General features: G+C 43.9%; 1 protein-coding gene across 7 annotated transcripts in view; it reads right to left on the bottom strand.

The window, feature by feature from the left end:
* CHCHD3 (coiled-coil-helix-coiled-coil-helix domain containing 3) overlaps positions 1 to 22,702 on the bottom strand; it is a 296,388-nt gene that overhangs the window by 23,271 nt on the left and 250,415 nt on the right. For 3 of the 7 annotated variants that reach the window (XM_021078528.1, XM_021078529.1, NM_001244176.1), the window contains 1 exon segment: positions 11,820 to 11,955. In XM_021078528.1, the coding sequence (XP_020934187.1) occupies positions 11,820 to 11,955 (136 nt within the window). 7 annotated transcript variants of the gene reach the window in all.

Genomic DNA, 22,702 nt, shown 5'->3' with positions numbered 1-22,702 from the left:
CTTGATAGGCATTGCAATGAATCTATAGGTGGCATTTGGTTGTACTGATATTTTAACAATATTAACTCCTCCAATCCATGGATATAGAATACCTTTCCATTTATTTGTATCTTCTTCAATTTCCTTCATCAATGTCTTCTAGCTTTCAGAATAGAGATCTCTGACTTCCTTGGTTAAATTTATTCCTAGGTATTTTATTGTTTTTGGTGTTACTATAAATGGGATCAATCTCTTTTCCAGAAAATTTATTGTTAGTGTATAGAAACACTACTGATTTTTATATTCTGCAATGTTACTGCATTTGTTGATTAATTCTAACAGCTGTTTTTCTGTTGTTGTTTTGGTTTTTTGGTTGAGATTTTAGCATTTTTTACATATAGAATCCTAGACAGGAAGAATCTTAACTATTAGATTAAAACTCTAGCTTGGGCAGGGGATAAACTGTCGTCATTCTTAGGAAACTTCAAGAAGTCAAAACTTATCCTTTCCCCTTCAGTTTTGAAATTACTCAGGAAGAAGAGGGTAGGTCAGGCCCAAGACTGCCTCTAATTTCTTCATAGCTTTCTCTTTCCATCCCTCATCCTTCCAGCCACTTAGTCAACCAGCTCTTAACCAAGCTGCTACTAGGTATTCAGTGTTCTGAATTAGATGACAGAGGGAAACCAATGCAAACGCTCCTGGAAAATTAAGGCATAATACAGAGTGGTAAATTCCTATTTTTTTAAAGTACATTTGCTAAATATACATTAAAATTTTATTTTACTGAATAAGTAATACATGCACACAGTATAAGATACAAGAAAAACAAAAGGATAGGACAAAGTAATTTTTTCTCTTCTTCCTATTTCCTATTTTTTGGTATACTCTTCCAGAGAAAGTATCCGTTCAAAAGCACAGTGGTGCTACCTATTTCCGAAGAGGGGAACTCTGCAGCTGGAGTGACCCAGGAAGGCTCCTCAGATGATCTCTCACTATGGGCAGAATATAAACAGAGGATTGGGGTAGGGGTGGAGAGGGATGAGGGTGGAAAGCACTAGTAAGATTCAGAGGTGGGAACAAGCCAAAACGTATGAACGGAAGACTGGAGGAGAAAGACAAGCCTAGCTAGAGGAAAGCGAAGGCACTCAGGATGTCAAGGAAAAGAGTTATAAGAAGAGCCCATTGTGAACTTCACGCTGAAATACTTGCTTTTTGGTACTGAAAAAACGTGGGTATCTGATGAATGTCTTTCCTAGGAGCATGTCACTTAGGAAGGTTACCTTGACATCCTTAGCACAACGGATCCAATGGAGAAGTCTGGAGACAGGAAGACCACGGAGGAGGCAGATTAGAAATGAAGCTAGGGTTGGGAGTTCCCGTTGTAGCACAGCAGAAATGAATCCAAGTAGTATCCACGTGGATGTGGGTTCGATCCCTGGCCTCACTCAGTACGCTGGGGATCCAGTGTGGTTGTGGCTGTGGTGTAGGCTGGCAGCTGTAGCTCTGATTCAACCTCTAGCCTGGGAACTTCCATATGCTGTGGGTGCAGCCCTAAAAAGAAAAAAAAAGCTAGGTTGTCATAAAAAGACAAGAGAAAAGGAGCTCCTGCGGTGGTGCAATGGGTTCAATGGTGTCTCTGGAGCATTGGGGTGCAGGTTCTATACCTGGCCAGGCACAATGGGTTAAGCATCTAGCATTGCCACAGCTGCAGCTCAGATCTGATCCCTGGCCTGGGAACTCCATATGCTGTGGGGCAGCCGAAGAGAGAAGAAGAAAAAGAGAGGAGGAAGAAAAGGAAGAGGAGGAGGAAGAAGAATAGGAAGAGGAAGATGAAGAAGGAAGAAGAAAGAAGAAAAAGACACGGGAAGAAAAAAAAGAAAAAGATATGAAATCCAAGGTATGGTGGCTCCTTAGTGACAGGGAGAACGGTGATGTGACCAAGAGAAACAGAGAAGGCAGCTGGAGGAGCCTTCTTGGGAATGAGGAAGATGACTTAAACTTGGGGTTTGAGAGTCTGGGATGATGATGACACATCCAAGAAGTAAATGTCTACAGAGAAGTTGTAGGCTTGGGAAAGAGGTCAAAGGTTTTTTAGATAAAGGTTTAATTTAGGGTTAGAGATGAAGAAAGGAGATTGAAATAAAGGGTCAGAAAAAAAAAAGAGGAGGGGCACATCAGCACATTGGGTCACAGAAGCACAGGACGAATAGCTTATCCTAGAGATTACTATTAAAGCATCCATGATGACAGGCTTCTAAGAAGTCTATGTCCACAGGGCACCAAAGAAGAACAGAGATAAAAGATATAATAGATATAAAAGCAAGGCAGTTTGTAGAGGTTACACAATGAAATGGTCAGAAAAAAATGATGCAGTCAAGGGAGAAATGAATTAGAAAAGCTAGATGCATCTAGAAAAAACTGGAAAGACAGAGCAGATTAAATGGAAGACTCCTCTCAGGAGAGGTGTCCTATAGAACTAACACCAGAATGTGAGGCTCCTCTCAAACCCACCATTCATATGAGCTCTGTATTTGCTGGAAATCTTAAAAATTGAGCACTTACCATGTAAGAGTTAGACCAGGCACTGTCTCAGTATCATTTATCCTCATATCCTTGTGACTTGATCTGTGAAAGTTTCTACAACTATACAGATGGGAAGCTCTATAAACTCCAGATACATAGACAACCCTGCCACAACATTATTTATTAATACAAAACCGAAGTCAGTATAAAGCAGATCTACAATGAGCCCATGTAAAGGCTTCTAGTTACTAAAGAAAATGATCACTTTCTGAGTGATGCCACTTCGTAGATTACAGACTCACTATTTTCTTCAATATACCAATGGGAACTTTAAGCTATTACCTGTGGGTCAAAACTAGATGGCTGTGCCTCAACGCTGCAATTTAGTTAGGTCTTACGGTTATAGTGACTGCCATGTGACAGTGCACCTCTCTTCAAAGGTTGCAAAATAATCTGCTGTGACCACAACATAATTAAAAGCATCAGTTAAAGTGTTTACAAGAGTCTAGGGAATCTTTTTAAACTATTTTCCTGCAACCTCAATCAAACACAGAAGAGTAATTTTTCAGCCACGTCAGTAATGCTAAGAATGTCAGATTCACTTAAGAAAGATGAGCTGGGCTCTGGCTGGTTCGAAAACCATGGGTCAGTCTAAGGTGAAGACATTAAAAAGGAACAATTTTGAGCAAATATAAAACACAAAGTAACCACATTCACAAAATACCTTGCTATGCACATTAAAAATCACATCCTCAAAGAGAGCACAGCAGTTCACTTGATTCACCGGTGACTCCTTGAGGACACAGGAGGCTCCTTGAAGACACAGGGGGCAAGATTGGGTCTTCCAGGGCTGTCTACACACATGCCGTCAAAATGCACTCAGTTGCCACCAATGGGTGGCAGAGGTGGTACAAAACTACCTCATTTCTTTCAGAGACAATAACAAACACAATGTCAAGCTGAAATTTTTTTTAAACAAATTAAGTGTGTTTTTACTATATCACAACTACGAAATAAAACCTGCCCAAACCCAGGCCCAAGGACCTTTGGCTGGAGGAATCTTGAGGCCTGGCAGGGTCAGCGTCAGTCAGCTCCACCTCTGGGTCCTCCCACCACCTCTGTCTTGGGTCTGTAAGTCGCTGCTGTTGGGCTGAATTTCAAAACTGCATAAATTTAACGCTGCATAAATTAACATAGGAAATTCCCTGAAGAATGAGGGAGAAGATTTGCAAGTTATAAAAAATTGCTTCCTTCATTTAAGGAACTGCTAACACTTAATCTTAATGTGGGGAAAGAAATTCCTTGCATTTGCTCATCATTCACGTATTGGGGCCTGCAGGAAGGCCTTTTATGCACAGCTGGGTGAACCACCAAGAGGAGAGAACAGTCAGGCACCCACTCTGCTCTTTTCCCAAGTCTGTCTCTGATTCCAGCCACCAAGGAAGGCAGCCCTCACTGAAGAGAGGAGGAGCAGTGACCCTGGCAGCTGAAAGCTGCGTGTCATTTCCATTGATTAAGATGATCTTAACTCTTTTCCTCAAATATTTTTGTTACACAGTACTCTTGTCAATTGATTTTTGAATTACAGCTTTCTTGGAGGGGTTGACTGTGGTAGTAGCAGTGTGTCAGCTACAGGCTGTTTCAATATATTTAAGAGGAATTATGGCAACCCTGGACTGTATACAACAACCACAAGAGAACAAAAATAGTTTCGTCTTTTTTTAAAAAAAAAAGATACCACTCAGAATGCTTGTCTCTGACTGCGCATACTCAGCATCTTACTAAGATTTCAAACAACCTAGTAAAGCTGGATGTAGAAAAAGGAAGGCTTACAGGGGAAAGGTTTAGGGGAGAAACTAAAATGGGAATGGGGGAGTTCCGTTGTGGTTCAGTGGTCATGAACCCAACGAGTATCCATGAGCATGTGGGTTCGATGCCTGACCTTGCTCAGTGGGTTAAGAATCCGGCATTGCCGAGAGCTGTGGTGTAGGTCACAGAAGCGGCTCGGCTCTAGCATTGCTGGGGTGTAGGCCAGCAGCTGTAGCTCCAATTCAAGCCCTTGTCTGGGAACCTCCGTATGCCACAGGTGCAACTCTAAAAATCCACAGCCCCTAAAATAGCTTAAAAAAAAAAAAAAAAAGGAACGGGTCCTGGACATACATGAGTTTTCACTAAGGAGGGATAAGAAAACTGGGGAGGGGAAGAGAATGGAGCTCCAAGGAGGAATCGGGACTAAGTGAGAGTGTAAGTGAGAAAGAAGAAAAAGCAATCAATAAATTCAATTTATGAGATGCACAAGGCACACTTGGCCTCTGCACCACGTACTACCCTGGGCCACCTGAAAATCTGTTTAGCTAACTTGTTTTCAGCACCTGCCTCTCCTCCCCCGGCAAGTGCTGTTCTTTATTCTTCCTGATTTGGAGAAAACACAGGTTAACTTTTTTATGGCTAGGTCTAGTTTCATCTCTTCCCACGATAAATGCTCTGTGTGATATTCAAATTAAGTTACAAGTAATTAACTGTTTATACAACTTGCAGTAATAACAGACAAAACACTAACATATTGCACTTCTAACTCTTGAAGGATACGCACTAGGAAAGAAGTGCCATAAAGAAAAATGAAAGTCTATTACCACAATAACATTTTTTCTATTAAATCCAGATTTTAAAAAAACAGAAAATGTCACAAAGCAGCTATTACTCTCAACAAGCGGTTTCGGAAAGGATTGCTACAATGGGAGAGACTGGGGCAACAACTGTAAACTTTGGAATTTAGCTGGCTTTGATGTGACCTTGAATTTGAAGGGCAGCCCCACGGAAGGATGGGAAAGCGCTTGCGGAAGGCCCATGCGTCTTCCTGAGGGTGAGTGGCCCAGGGGCGATTCATAAATGTCACCAGCCTTCTGATACAATAAACACACGCTCCCGTAAGTCTCCCCGGTGTGAACTGGAGACTGGCACCTGCCATCTGCCTCGACCGGGATTGACTCACGAGCCCCCCTGCGGCTGCTGACCCTCGGCACCCCCTGCAAGGAGCTCAGGGTGGAGCTCAGCCGTGAGGCCCTCTGTGCTCGGGGAAAACTGGCAGAACAGATCTTCAGATAGTTAGCTATCTTCAGGAGAAGAGTTTAGGCGCCCAATTCTCGCATCTCTCGTATCTAGAAAAGCACTAAAATCCTTCCTGGTGACGTCTGCTGCTGGTGACTAGAAGTAGCCTTCGTGAGACAGCAGCTACCTTCTGTAAGATGTGTGCCTGGCTGCCTGGACCTCTCCTGGCACCAAAATCACATATACGTTGACACTCCCCCCAGCTCTCGGGAGCGGTATTTCAGAGCTATTGGCAAGGCTGCCTCCGGGAATACAGTCCACATTTTGCCCACATAAAACTTAACTCTCGACTACTTTTTAAGTCAACACCGGAGAGTCAACCTTTTGAATTTATCTTTGTGCCCCCTGAAGGTGGGCATCTGTGTGCATCAGAGGCAACTACTGAAGGAGGGAGAGCAGCCTCGGGGGTGAGTTAGGGGAGGGCGTAGGGTGACGAGGAGCTGCAGAGCCAAGGGAGGGTCCAGTCACAATCATGAGCTGCCCAGGGGACTGTGTCCTCAGCCGGCGCCTACTTCCTCCCTCCTGCCCAGGAAAGCTGAGCGTGGTTCCTTATCTGGCAGCACCGACAGCTTCGACGGGGCAAGAGGACAGGAGAGGGGAACTTCTTTTTCAGAGGCTCCTGCCTTCTGTCCAAGACACCTTCTGATTTGCTCCTGAGGCCAAGGAAGGCGCTCATCAGCCTGATCAGACCTCCGCAGACGGCTCAGACACGGCAGGCAGCAAGGAGCGGGGGCAGCTTCACACCTCCTGAGAAGTGGACTCAAAGACTGGGCAGGGCCTCGGGGAGGCTGAAGGCCCCTCATGCACTTCTGACTAGGGGGCCCTAGAGCTGTGCTTCTCAGCGGCTGTGGACAGAGTCACCTGGGGGATCTGCTGGACGTTCATGTTCAGGTCCCACCTCAGACCTTCTGAATCAGAACACTGAGGTTGGGTCAGGCACAAGAATTTTTTTTTTTTTTTTTCCTTTGTAGAGCTGCACCCACAGCATATGGAAGTTCCCAGGCTAGGGGTCAAATGGGAGCTGCACCTGCTGGCCTACGTCACAGCCATTGCCACATAGGATCTGAGCTGCGGCTGTGACCTATACTATAGCCTGCGGCAATGCCGGATCCCTGACCCACCGAGCGAGGCGAGAGATTGAACCCACATCCTCATGGATACTAGTTGGATTCATTTCCACTGAGCCACGATGGGAACTCCCAGGCAGGTGCATTTTAAATAAACTTCCCAGATGATTCTGATCACCCACATTTGCGACCTGATGTCACAGGGCACAGAAAACTAGGGCTGGCACCAGACAGTTCTGGCCTGGACTCCGCCCCATCTACAGGTCACTGACTCTCTGGATGCTAATTTTTCCAAGTGAAAAGATACAATCAGGTTACATGATCTCTATGTCCTTCTAGCTCTAACAGCGTATGAGTCTATTAAATCATCTACACGTAATTAATAGTTCATCTGAAAACAATAATAAAATACAGCTTGCTCTGGCACTAGGTTTTTCTTTCAAGAATTCTGATTTCTAAAGTGACAGCTACTACCATGTTTTCAGGTGCTCTTCACACTCCAATACTGGGGATGTTTGGGAGGCCTAGTCTAACATAAATCCAAGAGCCAGAGGAGGAGGCAAAACACACTGTTCTCAGGACTGCTGACGCGTTCTGCTGGGTAAGCACCTCTACAGGCTCTCATCTTGGGCTCTTCTCTTTTGGTGGCTAACCACAGTCTGGACGTATCATTTACACTTTGGAAATGAAGAACTGAGTACATTAGTTTGGGAGTGGAGTAACTTCACATTAGGATCTGGCCTCATACATCAGGGTCTTGACCCCATGTCCCCTGCTGCAGTCGGGTGACATCTTGATCTCCTCAAGAGATCAGCAGGATGCACATGGGCCCAAGTGGGAGCTGACACTTACCAGAGGTTCTCATTTCGGTCCTTCCTTCCGCTACGCTGCTTGCTTTGTTACCTGCCCACTGCTTGATTTTAAACCCTGGCTACAGTTTATCAGTTCCTGACTGGACTCGATCGTTGGACTCTAGCCTCCAGACTCAGTCTACTCCTTGGGCCCTTGGGCCTCTCCTGGTCTGGTCCTTACTTTTAGCCCTGGTCTTTCCTTCCGATCCGGCCTCCTGCTCCGTCTCCATCACGGTCCCTTACCACGTCCCGCAAGGTGAATGCCAGTGCAGTACAGAGTGGCCCAGGGCGGCTGAGGGCACCAGCCTGCATTCTCCAGTGCAGCTTCCTAGCCAGCAGGCTCCGTTCTGCCAGGCACCAGTGAAAGAGCCCTTTTCCACTTCACTGACTCTGGAGAAACTGTGAGACTCTTTTTACCCCCTCCCAGTTCCTCCTCGGGGCTGTCAAGAGTAGGAGCTTTGAGGAAAGATCAGGCAGCAGAAGTGCAGCTGTTCTCCTAGAGGGAAAGGGCTGACAGCAAAATATAAGAAGCAGAGGCACAAGAGCTGCAGGTCCCCAAAGCAGAGATGGTGTGGTGCCCAAGAGCCCGTGTCTTTTAATGCGAATGTGCTCAGGAACCTGCGTGCTCGTGCGGCCTGCCACTATGAGAAGAAAGACATGCAAGTGGAATCTGCTCTAAATAACAGCTGGAAGGCCCTAGTGGATCACCTCGTTCAAACCCTTAATTTACCAAAGAAACTGCAGCCCAGGTCCCCAGGACTAATATGAGGATGTGAGCAAAGGCATCGCCCACACACTCTCCCCTTCACTGAACACATAATGTTCAAGAGTCTAGCCAGCTTCTGTACCTTTCTGCCAATAGCAGAGGGCTGAGAAAAGAGCTAGAACGCTTAGAATTACTACCCCTAAGCAGCTGGATTCTGCAAATAAACTGAGGGGTCAGGGGCTGTCCCAGGAAGCAGAGGCAGTGCAGATCTTCGAGCAAGCGCTTTCTACACACTGTCCTTTTATAAACAGAACTTGAGCACAGTTTGGTCCACCAGTGGGCCAATACCACTGGCTTCCCATTTCTGCCTCCCTTCCCTTCTCCTGCAAGGATGTGAAGCAAGACCGAATGGGGATCAGGTTTTAATAGGAAGAACAGTTCGGTAAGTCACTCTTGGGGAGTTTACAGAAGCTAAGAGGCTAAGCAGATATGAGAAATAAAAGACACAAGTCTATCAGTCAATGTCCTCCTATACTTTTAAACTCTGTATCTCATACAACTAGCCAGTAGCCTTAAAGTCTTAGAATAGTTACAGCAACTGACTATCTCTTTGCCATTATGAAGAATATATAACGCAATACACTGGAAGTAAGAGTCTAAATGTCTCATGTTGACCCGTGAGGAATTAAGCCTAGCTGAAGAAAGACTGATGTGAATAAGTGGATGATTAAGAAACAAAAAGTAAGGCTAAGGAATATCCGGAAATTTTCCTATCGGTAAAATCTATTAGTCCACAGAACAATGCCCCAAGGGAACCAGTGAAAGCTCAATCTTATGAGTCATTTAAACATGGAGTGGATTTGGCTACTGGAATTATTCCCAGGGGGAAACTCGTGCACTACGCCGGAAATGGACAGCAGGACCAAATGGGCTGTTGTTGTGTTTAGTATCTTATGTCCAGCTTGTTGTTTGGATTTAACAAGGAAACATAAGAAGGGGTGCTAACTGGTCAGGAACTGCTGCCATCAATGATCAGGACCACGTATCCTGCCAAAGCCTCTTCCAACAACGGGGACAGAAGAGCTGGGGTCACAACATTAGACAAACTTTGTAACAAGAAAAAGGAAAACACGGCGTCAGTGTCAAAGCGGCTACTCAAGAAACACTGATACCACCCCAAGCGGCCACTCTGGCGTGGTCTTAAAATGCAGCAGTGCTAAGCTGCGCCTCTGCTCATGCGCCGGGGGCTTTATAATCCCACTCCCCTGTTGGCTGCTTTCAGTCTCAATCACTACCTCATTTGGTCTTCAAGTTTTTTCTCTTCACTTTGTGATTATAACGCACACCCTCCTTCAGTGCCTTTCCGAAATAATAGATAATGGATGTCCCTTCACACACCCAACTCAAATCCCAAACACTATTTTTAAATCCGCTGTTTTTATAACAAAGTATATCTTGGTCTAGTTGTTAAACTTACCACCAGGACTTCCCTGGGCTTCAATTCTCTCAACTATAAAATGGGGAAAATAAAACCATCTCTATTTACATCTCGGGTTGTCATAAAAAACAAGTAAGAGAATGGATGTGAAATGACCTTGAAATCTAAAGTACTACAGAAATACGAGATGTTATTGTTTCTTGGTTATTGCCCATTTCAATGCTGCCCATCTTAGGTTTAAAAGGTTTTTGTGGACATATCTTTTTAACCTGGTGTTATACATCCTAATTCTCATACTTGAATATAAACATTGTAAAAACAATAGGCACCTGAGACATATTTATTGAAAATAGTATTAAATTATACAGCAGATGGGGAGCAGGAGAAGGAGAGTTCCTTTGGAATCACTAGTAATAAATAATTTGATGCTTCTGGCCAATTTGTTTAAGTTGGTTTCGGCATGGAATAATACAACTGAGGAAAGAAAGGAGGGAAAAAATTAAGACTTATTGAATACTCGGTAAAAATGGAGTCCTCACAATACATTACTTCCCTTCGCTGATGAGAAAAATCAAGGTCACAGGGTCAGTAAAGACAGGGCTTAGATACAAACTCAGATCTGCCCAATTCAAACTCTCTGTTGCTCCATGTGGCATATTTGATTTTGTCACAAGTTACCTCTGTTTTATTCTGTAAATGCACACTGTTGATCTCATGGGGCTACGTAGAGATAGGTCAACACACTTGACAATCAGGATGGAGTCCACTCCAGACACCACTACAGGTGCTCCTGCAGTAATGTTAGCAGTCACGCTGGAGACACAGGCACCTACGTTACCAGACACTAGCGCTGGACACACACTTAGTCACCACCATTCTGTGCACTGACCACCTCCCCCACTCAAGAGAGCACTAACATCACACGGTCAAAGTCCTCACGGTTCCACATGCTTCAGTTACTGTCAATACTGAAGGCTGGAGGTGGTCAAGAGCAAATCAGAAGCTGTTTTTGAAAATTAAAATGTACTAACTTAACATTAGCAACATTACTTTTACCAAAGGCCTCAGAAGAGCGGAATCCCTGGCATACCACTAAGTTATGTAGGTGTTGTATAAGCAAGAAACAGAAAAAAGCCTCAAGCCACAAGGCTTTTAAAGACAACACAAGCCTTTACTCTATTTTGGTTTTAGTTTTTTCTACCAGTGTCGCTGTTATTTTCCAGCTATCTAGACAATACTGACCCTCCCACTAGATATTTATGGTGATAGAAATTTATATTAAGCGGCATTCTCATAACTACAGCAAATTAGACCACAGGAAGGCATGCTGTGCAACTCAAACACTAAATTCAGTTGGGTTGGAAGGTCAACTATAGGGAGTTTGTCAGCACAAAGAACCAAGGTTTCCAACAATTTCCATCTCTCAGAAAAACCTATATCCAACTGTTACAATCAGTTAAATGATAGGCAATTATGTGACCTGCCAAATGGATATTTTGCTTCAGGGTTTATCATTAGCTTTCTGAAGTACATAAATTACAGAAAAATACATGTCCCATGATCATCATATTACTCTGACAGGAAGGATCATAAGAATATATCCATGGTACACAGAAGCGACGGATATCGCTTCCTAAATCCATCTCCGGCCTCTCTTTCCCTGCCCAACTGACTGGACTCCACCAATTAGTAAAAGACTGAATGATGCTAGCATGGTGGGCTTTTGTTTTAGTTTGAGTGTTTGCCTTTTGTTTGTTTTAAAACAGGCTCTAGCTGTCTCTAGATCTGAAGCTGCTGGCCCAGTATGGGGCAATGACCTTGAGGACACAATTACTGAGTAGAGGACAAAAGTTCAGAGCAACTGGAAAAGGCATTATTTACAGATTTTTAAAAATTTATTTACTTATTTATTTATTTACTTATTTGTTTCTGGGAGTAAGTTGAACACAAGGAGACTGTGGGCTCTTTCTACAACTACCCAAATGAAAGTTGGTTAGGACCTAACCAAGTCTTGATAGCAACCCTTGAAGGTGACAACTAGTTTGGCTTTTAAAGCTTTTCCATACATATTAGCCTAGTGCGCCCTTCCGAGTGCCCTTGGGCTTTCTGTTCCTCTGACGCCCAGTGAGCCTGGCTTGCACACCTACCTGTTTGGCCTGATTGACACAGCGCATGTACTCGCTGGCCAGAGCGGAGCAGCTGAGGGTCTGCTGGGTGTTCTGGCGGTAACACTGGAGAATCTGGGCCTGCAGGTCGGCACAGACGGGATGGCATTCATACCGCCTGAAAACAAAAACACAGACCACTGAGACAACCGGTCTTCAACCAGAATAAAGATAAAGACCAAAGAAGAGACAAAACAGTAAATGGATATAAATGTTGCAAATGCCACAAAAAAGTTTAAGAGAAATCGTTTTCTTCAACTTTTTTTTTTTAATTCGGCCGTGCCCACAGCACATAGAAGTTCCTGGGCCAGGGATCCAACTCACTGCGACCCAAGCTGCTGCAGGGACAAGGCCAGATCCTTAACCTGCTGCGCCACAAGGGCATACCTCTTCAACTTTTAGATGATTTCTGTGAAATCAGTTCTATTAATCGATGCCACCAAGAGACTCTGGATAGTGTCAACATCCCTACCTGACCTGAAACGTAACCATGTGCATTCAGCCCAGCCAGCCAGATCAGCGAGTGGGAGCGCCAAGGTGCTCCTCCATTCCCACTCCAGTTGGTCAGGAAGCTTGAGAACCTGCAGTCCAGTCCTCTTTCACGTATTCATTGTCATCACATTAATTCCGAATCACTTATATCCTGGATTCAAGCCATGACCTCCACAGGTCTCTCTGTCTCTAAGCTTTCACCATCTATTCCTGCCCCCCAGAAGGTTCTTTGTAATATATCAATCTGAGATAGTACCTGCTTTCTAAGTAAAATACAAGATCAACAAGCAGGTCCTTCTGGATCCATTTCTGCCTACTCTTTCACCTCAGTGCACCACCCTGCACGGGCTACAGCCCAGCCAGACCCTGTTCAGGGTTTGGTTCTTACATGTCCCTTTGCACCTTTGATATACTCCTCTTGAGTTTGGAAGTGCTCTGCACCCAAACCCTCACCCATTTCTAGGTATCTCAATACCTGAGCTAAGTACTAGAGTGTCACTTCCTCCCTAGAACTCTCACTAGCTCTCCCCATCCACAGTAGAGTCCCCTTTATGGTGATCCTATGAACTCCTTTCACCATGCACTTAGCACTCACTACATTACAGTCCAGTGCAATTTACTAGCATGCCAATCCCAGGTAGTAAGGACTGCAATTTGTTTTTTGTTTCTGGTCCTTTCAGGGCTGCACTCGCGGCATATGGAGGTTCCCAGGCTAGGGGTCTAATGGGAGCTGTTGCCACCAGCCTACGCCAGAGCCATAGCAACACCAGATCCGAGCTGCGCCTGAGACCTACACTGCAGCTCACGGCAACGCCGGATCCTTAACCCAGGAACTTCTATGTGCTGTGGGCATGGCCAGGAATCGAACCCGCATTCTCATGGATCCTAGTCGGGTAGTTAACCGTTGAACCATGAAGGGAACTCCATGCATCTTATTTGTGATCTCAGCTATCAACACAGATACCTCTAATAAATGTCATGCAATAAATCGTTGAGAATACCAATGGGTGTAGAGAGTATTTTTTTTTAGTTCCCTGAGCTAAAATTTTACTAATTATACTTACAGATCTCAAGATTTTAGTTAGATAGCTTTCAGTGAATATGCAGTACTGGACAAAAATGCTTCCAAAAAGCTGATAATGTACACTTAAAAAATGATAATAAACCAAATGCATTATACAAACAAAAATGAAATATTCTTGTGAAAATGGTAGAAGAACTTTGATTAGAAGGACTAAATACCCAGGAAAAAAATGTTATTATCAGCACTTTAATCTAGATTTCATAATTTTCAAATTAGTTTTGTTTAATGAAGTGGTTTCAGCCTTTCTTATCACTTTTTTGAAACTTAAATTTGTTATTTCCACAGTAATCTTGAAAATAGCATTATTTTAAATTCGATGGGCTCTTAAAAACCCCTAGAGAACACAGGAGAAATATTTCACATCAATAAGGAAACCCCTGGGTGACGATTTGTCTCCTCATTACTTTTATCCAACACACTAAGCTAATATATATATTTTGCTAGAATAGAAAACTGAAATGCAAACCATGTTACTGGCCCCTAAGGGAATTTATTTCCTACTACCCTCTAAAAAAGAAGCCGACAGAGAGAGAGAAAAATATAATCCCACAAGTTTTATACAACATTGCTTGCACTTTTTCACTCATTACCTTACTGTTTTGCCAAATACCTACTACCAGAATTTAAATCCAATCCCAGGAGTTTCAACGCACTTTAAAATTCTGAAGTTCAGATTTCTATGAATTCCTCCAGACATGGATTTCCCTAATACCCTACCATGAACACCAGCATCTGTGCTTCGAGGGGTAGAAGCATAGACGTGACACTAAGTGACTGATTACCGCAAGATGCACATCTGCACAAATACTGAATAAAACAGGATTATGCACCAGGTCAGCTGATCCTAGCACATATAGGACTAATAATGTCTGTAAGAGTTCATAAGGAAGCAGGGGTATATTCTATCTCATTCCCCCCAATATAACTTAGATTTAAAGCAGGGGAAAGGAGATGAGAGAGAAGGCGAGAACCATCCCGACCAGATACGCAGCCCCTCCCCACTAACACACAGGAAAAAACTGTAAAGAATGAGCCTCCACACGCTGCTCATCACAAAGAAGACACTGTGTGGTTTCTTGGTTTTTTTTTTCCCCTCCTGAAAAGACTATTCACAGGGGGTTCACTCATCTAATACTATGAACTCCTTAGAACGAGGTAATTTAAGTTACATGTAAGCATTTACCCTGGGTTGAGCGATGAGTCATGCAAGTTAAAGTCCATGAGTTATTTATGATTTGAAATGTGTCAAAATATACTTTTATCACCACAAATCAATACGACTCACTTCCAGGACCCGTGATTTCCTGTATGGTAATCTGTTCTGTGTGAGTGTGTGTGTGTGTGTGCGCGTGCTTGTGCACGCGAGCAGACATCTTCTGAAATCCTTTTTGTACACATCTCAGCTATACGGATGATTAGATGGTAGGATGGGGGAAGAAGTGTGGAAATCAACATTAACTGCCTTCCAGTTCCTGGACTAGACTCTGGTACATTTTGCTTGGATTAATCTGTTAGGGCAAAGCCCTGCCTCTGTATTGATCTGCAGTGCTTGTTATGCTGCCCTAATGCATGGTTTTCACTTTGGGAAAATGCTAAATGAGATTACCATCTAACATTAGAAGGCCATAAAACCCCAAGCCTCGCACCTTCCATTCAGGAAAAGGGTTTCAAAGACATTTCCAATATGCATTATGGTAAACCCTCCATATAGTCATTGAGTCAGCAATTGATTTTTATTGACTGCTTTCATTCCTGCTGATGGAAAAAGCCACTATTAGGTAAAAATAACAAAAGGCAGAATTTCAAGATACCCAAGAAGGAAAATTAAATCTTAGCTACAAGAGACATTTAAAGAACTTAATTTCTCTGTATGGAAAGATTTTGAAAAAGAAATGGTAAATGACAAATGTTAGGAAAAAGATGAAATACTTGGAGAACTCTAAACCATAATAAAGCAGTGAGAGGTGGAGTAGCTTTCCAAAAACATATTTACCAAATGGGAATTGGTGGAACAAAGTTGATACATGGAAATAACATTTTGCTCAAAAATAAGAAAAAATCCAGGTTAGTGAACGTGGAGTTGTTGAGGACTTCTGATGGATCCCACCCCCTGTACATCTGTCTCTCCTCCTTTTTCTTCTTCTTGTAGTCTTTACTCTGTTTCCTGTCTCTTCCCTTCTTCCCACCAGCATGAGAAGCTGGCCCTGCGCCCTCCCCGCCCCAAGCTCACCTCACCCACAGTGGCACTCCAGGCCAAGGAGGCTGCTGACACTACTCAACAGCACAACTGGAGACCAAAGATCCAGACAGAGAACAAAACCCCCAAAAAGCCCTCCTGGTAGGTATTCTGTGACTAGTAACACAGTTTTTGCTAATGTTTAATGCTTTCTAATGTTGCTAATGTTTAATGCTTTCTCTTAAAAGACAGCTAAGAAAATATACCCAAGTGCTTTTCTCATGACACTGACGGGTCCACTGTAGAAAATTTAGGGGGAAAAGAAACCAAAAAAGAATAAAGATACGCATTTAGACTGTTTCTAATTCTTAAGTGCTTAGAACACTATGGAGTTCCTACTGTGGAACAACGGGATTAGCAGCGTCTCTGCAGTGCTAGGACACAGGTTCGATCCCTAGTCTGGCACAGCGGGTTAAAGGAACCGCTCGCTGTTGCCAGAGCTGCACTGCAGGTCACAACTGTGGCTCAGATCTGATTCCTGGGCCGGGAGCTCCATATGCCCCGGAGTGGCCAAAAAGGAACCCCCCCCCCCCAAAAAAGCCCTCCAAAACCCCACCTCTAAGGTAATGGAAATAAATTATCACTACTGCTTCTGATGATTTCCCTCGTATAATTTCCTGTAAGTTGAATTAATTGGTCAAAGAGAAATGAAGACATTTTAGTAAAAATAAAGCTTAGATAAATCAGCAGTATTCAGAACTCTCTTCTTAAGACTCCAGGTTAATACATTTATACCTGCTTATCTGTTTCAGAGCCATCTGTTGGTTTAGCTGCTGCCTCTCCTACTTTCATGTCTTAGGAACTTCTTGGATGTGAGTCTGAGCTTTACATTTCAAGCATACTACTGACCCAATTTTTATTTAGTTCTAATATCAATGGCAAAGATAATGAGGTAATTTCAGAGGAGAAAAAAAAAAAAAAATCTGGAGCTAGCCCTCCTCATACCACTTGGAAGGCTCAAGAAGTCATGTAATGACAATCAACGAGCAGCCATGATTCCTGAAGCTTTCAGGAACACTGTTCATTCTGAGTGCAGGGTGGATGCGAGAATGGTTGGTGCTAGAAGGGGAGTTCTGATTGTTTGGCAAGTTGTGGTGATACATCTTTCCTGGGATCTAGCAGTCTCATAAGACAAGAGGTACCACATTAAAAGCACCACCACAGGCTGAAATCTTGAGCTCAAACTCCTATGGAATAAGCAAATGCTCTGTATTCTCTACTAAATGTTTCATTAGATTGTTAAGTCCAATGGCCAGGATTTCTGCTTTTCTCTTACAATACAAGCTAAAGCTACCAAGCCTATTTCTAACATTTAATAATTCACTCATTTCTCTTATCAAGTACGATAAAGCTATAATAAAATGCAATATAAAGGAAGTATTTATCTCAAATGTATTCATTATCTTCTATTAAATTTTTTCATTTTTCATTTTATTTTAAATTACAGTATCTTAATATTAGTTTTCAGAATAAAATGTAAACAGCTTCTTTCTAACAATGCTAGGGCTGAAAAACAACTCAATTTCAAGCTTTTCTGACATTCTTAATAACTGCTAACCATCTTTATTAATGATGCCTCTATCTGAGCTGTAATCAAATTTCCACAATTATACTTTGGAGGCTAAAAATCTCCAAAAGCTGTCTGCTTTCTTTGTTTCAATTTGTCTTCATATACATTTTGCTATAAAATCTTAAAAAGTAAAATAAAGAAGACCTTTTAAAAAACATTTTATTCGCTAAAATGATGAACACTAGCTATGACGGTGTCTATCATCTCAACACAAAAAAAATGCCAAGACACCTCCAGTGTTACCCAGAGGAGGGGACTCCGACCTTGACCTTGACTTTACCGGGTCCTGCACTTAGTTTGATAAACCAATCAGGCTACGTCTGATAGCAGATTGTTTCCATTAATGAGCGCCACACCATTTAGATTCAACTTGGGCATTGTGAAAGGAAAACTCAGCTCTGGCCTGAGATACGACAGAGTATACACAATTCTATCCTACAGACAAACCCAAGGCTTGAAAGAATAGCACCTATTTGAAAATATTTTAATACTTGAATTTTAACCTAGTACTGACTTGGTGATACTAAGTATCACAACTCAGTACTCTGAATCCATAGGAGGGGGTGATATGCAAGGAGGGAGGGGAAGGCATTGCAGCCTGCCTACCCCCAGATTTTAGGACCCTGAGTAAAAGTTCTAAAAACAAGGAATTCTCCAAGCTAGGACCTCTGGTCATATACCCCAGATGAATAAATAATCCAGCTCTACACAGACAGGTACACTGCTCTGGACCATCAGGCCTCACGTACCCTAAACGTACAAGCACAGATATACCAGATTTGGAAGTGAAGGAAAAATCTTCCAGCTTTGCAGTACACTTTTCTCCCTTATTCACTAATATTGGGTAGCTGGGAATGATGGGGCAAACCTAGGGAGAATGGGAACCTAGTTCACGTGTGACCACATGAAGCTGGTGGTGGCTGGCTGGCTGTGCCTTCTTGCTCAGTGGACAATATACTCCAACACCACAGGACCCTCCAGGGTCTAGTTTCCTTTCCTGAGGAGGTAGCTCTTCCCCTACTCTCCCCAGAGAGCCCGCATGGCATCTTGCCAACTTCCCCATGCCCTGGGTGGGATCCTGCCACCTGGGTTCACCCCATCAAGTGTCTGGACTTAGGAAAATGGGGCTATGTAATAGTGCATCTCCAAAGGACAAAGGCTCCACCTGTTTTTTTGTTTCATTAACACTTTTTTTTTTGTTGTTTGGTCTTTTTGCCTTTTTCAAGGGCCGCTTCCCACAGCATATGGAGGTTCCCAGGCTAGGGTTAGGGGTCAAATCGGAGCTGCAGTCATCAGCCTTCGCCAGAGCCACAGCAACGCGGGATCAGAGCTGCGTCTACGACCTACACCACAGCTCATGGCAACGCCGGATCCCCAACCTACTGAGCAAGGCCCAGGATCGAACCCACAACCTCATGGTTCCTAGTTGGATTCGTCAACCACTGCGCCAAAGTCCTATTAATACTTTCTTAAAATCTCATGACCTTTAGAGGCTGGATAATTTTCACCTTCCACCACATCATGGTACCCTTTCCATATTTGGGCTAGGTGCAGCAAGGTTTATATCTCTAGAAAGGGAAGTAAAATAATTGTTAGTTACATAAAAGATATCTGGAATAAGTAGCAATAACTACGGAGTCTGGGGATATAGAACAGAATTGATGTCAACATTAACTCAACCTGAAAGAACTTCAAATCAACTTCCAGTCACATTTACTTTAGGACAAAACCAAGTACTCATGAGATGTTATTTTCTCAAGCTCACACCAAGTTCTCTTTCTAGGCCAAATTCTACAGCTACCACATTGCACTTTAGGCTGGGTGAGCCTTAATTTAGACAAGCATAAGCTATCCTTCCCTTTTCCTTTCTTCCTTAGCAATGCCTGGTATATTGCTATTGCTCAATAAATGTCAAGGAATAATGCTGTAATAAAAATGGGCTCTAGTTGGTTAACAACGCAACTCTTTGCTTTAAAGGTGTCTGAGAAACAGCAGCAGTTTATATAAAGTATCACTTCCCGCCATGCACACAGTAGGAACAAAATTAAATCACAGTTCACAGAAGTGGCCCTTGGTTATAAGAACTGCAATATGGGGAGAAGCATTTTTTTTTTTTTTTGGTCCTATCCAAAGACCTACAAGCCACAGAATGAAGATACGTCCAGAGTCAAGGGTTAAATCTGAATCTCCAAAGGCTGTATCAGCGTGTGAATAAGACCAAGTCACTTGAGAAGACACCAAATTATTTTTATTTGAAATATGACAGTAAGGCTTCGAGGCCAAAAAAAAAAAGCGCTGTTATTATAATTATTATTTTTAAAGACAAATGGCATTACTCTCACCTGCCTTTGTAATTTCAATTAGACAAGTTGGAAAATGTTAATCTTGAACGCACACAATGCATTGCCCTTGAATTTCTTTTAAATATGTGTATCTATATAATATGTTCAACTTATGCTGACACAAATTAAGTTATTTTAAGCTATTTTACTAGGAGGTTTTGTGAGTTATTTCCATTTCCCCTATCCTGCTAGCCTATAATGTTCACTAAAACTGGTCTAAGGTCAGAACATAAGAGTGTTGGCTGGGTCATTCCTTCATCTATTCAGTTAGTCCAACAGCAAATACTATTAAGCCACAAACATTTATTAAACATTCATTACATGGCATTCACTATAGTAAGTGCTGAATAAGATGTGACCCTTGCCTTCAGCTGGCTCACAGTCCAGGGCTGGGAGGCAGAGGTACACACAAAGTCTTGGGAGGAGATCACTAAGTTGCAAAGAAAGTGCTAAACAGAGCTCTGGTTTTGACATGGACAGAACCTCAATACACAGTGTTCCAAACAGGAGGACATCCATCACTAGGGAACAGGAATGGAAGACCGGCCTCGGGAGACCCTCAAAGTTCAAACTACTGGGGAGATTGGTCCATTTCATCTAGACTATAGAGATAGACTCAGAGATGGGGAGCCCTCCTCAGACCTTGGGGATATGAATACACCCACAACCTGCAACTCCAAGCCTTCTAAAGCCCTCTGCTTTCTCTCAGAGCAAAGTTTAGTGCCTGTATTCAAGACACTTGCCAACACAGGCTTGGTCTGGAGAGGTGGGAGCAGCTGTATACAGTTAGAGCTTATAAATCCTCTGAGTCAAGTAGGGGATCTACAGGAAATAACCAGAGGCCATAAGCCCAGTTTCAGACCTGTCAGTAGTAAACGAACGCTGAGACAGATTTCGGGGTGCTCTGTGTTCTTTTTCCCTACTTAGGAATGCCTTCTGTAACCACTCTACTGCTTTGGCCTTCTGTGGACAAGAAGAAAACTGGGTAATGTTTTCCTAGGTTTGGAAGTGGGAGGGAGACAAAAGGACAAGGGATTAAGATGGGGAAGGTAGAAAGATCCTGGGAAGCAGAAGAACCTACTAGAATTAGAGGGGACTCCTGGAGCAGAAAAGGAAGGCACAGCAGGCTGGTCCAGATGGAGAGAAAGCAGAGGGAGTGGTGAGCACCAACCCTGCCCTGAGTGGAGACAGGAGACAGTGGGGGGGGGGGGGGGCCTGAAGCGAAGAGCGGCCTTTGTTTCCAGACTCTGGAAGGACTCTTACTCCCTTCACCTCCCATTCTTCCTGCTCAAGTCCTCAGGCTCAAGAGAGCAAGAGCAGGATAGAGCCACCTTGGGTGTCCCCCACACAGCCGAGGGGAGGGCACCAGTCCTGGCAATTTCGCAGGCTTTTCCTGACAGAGGACACCTGTAATGAACTTATGCCATTCCCAGCAAAATTTAGCAGAACACTGGACCCAACCTCCCAGATCTGGAACAATACTACACCATTTTCATCAATGAAACTTGACTACTGTAGCAGCAGAGAATCATAGCATCTGCCAGCAAAGTAGTGTGGTAGCAGCAGCCTGTGTAGAAATGTGGCCAAGCACATACTTTCATGTTAAGCTCCTAGGTTTAGGTGCTTACAATTTTTCAAAAAGAATTACCCTTTCAGATGAATCTGCTATGCTCCTTCTAAGCCGAGGGATGACTTGGGGGTGAGCTGTTTGGTGCAATTCCATTTCGTCAACCAAGCATAAACATACATTCCAGTACCCCCAGCTCTTCTGAGCAGTGATCAAATTTGAGAGAGTGCTTTTAATACTAAGATAAGTTAAGAACAGCTTAATTTAAAACATTTCAAAACTGCCACACATCTCAGTGAGGACTGTGACACATTCTAAAAAACTAGGTTAAGATCACATTTTAAGCCTGTAGTCAGAGAGCGTGTTAGGTTATGTTAGGTGATACTTTTTTTCCACTACATTTTGAAAGCAAGATCCAAATATCAGATACACCCAGGAAGGAATGTGTCTAGCTTTCTTAAATGAAAGAATTGCAAAAAATGTATTTATTTAAATGACAAGTAAAGGAAAAAAACCTCTGTACTCATCTGCCCTTCAGTGTCAGAGTGCTAACAATGAGGAGTGGCGAGAGGGCCCGAGCTGGGCCTTTTGTCTGCTTCCTGTCCCTTTGATGCTTGAAGGGGAGGATGCTTAAGCTACCCCTGCCAGAGGGAAACCCCCAAATGGGTGCACCAGGCCAGGCCAGCAAGGCTTCAGGGTCTGCCAGGCAGAAAAACGCCCCCCTGGACATCGCAGCCCTAGGTGTAGGTGGCCCTCAGAGGTGAAGGAGGAGTAAAGGCGTGGAGCGACACCGGAAGGAAGAAACACACATACTTGTGCAGCAAGCACCCTGGAAAAGGTCAGAGGTAGGGCGAGGCGGCAGGACAGGGTGTCGGGGAGACAGTACAGCAGTGAGAGCGACAGCTGTTCTGAGGAGGGGTGATCTTCCTTGTGGGAGGTAGCCTGGGGGTCCACAGAGGAGAGATGGGATTTTGCAAGACCCCCGAGTGAAAGGTTGGACTGTAAGAGGCAGAGAGGACACAGTGGAGGGTCCATGTGCACCAAGGCCCAGGCTCAGTCAAGGTGGGCACATTCAGGGGACTCCGGCGATGGGTGGCCGGCAGAGGGGAGAGCTGAGAGGCAGCTCAGGAAACGGAGGCACTGGGATGTAGAGAGTCTCCCAACAAGACAGAGGGTGCTTCGATTCTGGCCTACAGGTGATGACACGCCATCAGCCTTTCCAAATGAGAGAAGCTGCCATTTCAGAAAGCTGATCCGAGGTGAATAAAATGGATGGAAGCAGGAACCATTTAGTCTGGAGGCCAGAGCAGCTGTGTCCAGCTATTAAAAACAGGCAAGAATGGAGGCCCTGGAAAGCCAGGATGGAAGGATGCAGTAACCGATGCGTGTGGCCACCGTGAAGAAGAGGGAGGACCCGGCCAGACACACAGGGCTTAGGCCTGCGGCCTCAAAGGATGGAAGTGCTCGAGATATGTCAGGAACCCTAAGTGCAAACAACCCACTCAGCATGGGCCAGGGCCACAATCATGGACTGGGCATCCCCCTAAGATGGGGAGGGCAGAGACAGAAGGCGG

This window comes from Sus scrofa, chromosome 18, assembly GCF_000003025.6.
Source record: "Sus scrofa isolate TJ Tabasco breed Duroc chromosome 18, Sscrofa11.1, whole genome shotgun sequence".
Taxonomy (NCBI): Eukaryota; Metazoa; Chordata; class Mammalia; order Artiodactyla; family Suidae; genus Sus; species Sus scrofa.
The sequence above is the reverse complement of the archived record's forward strand: the minus strand, read 5'-3'. Positions and strand labels throughout refer to the sequence as shown.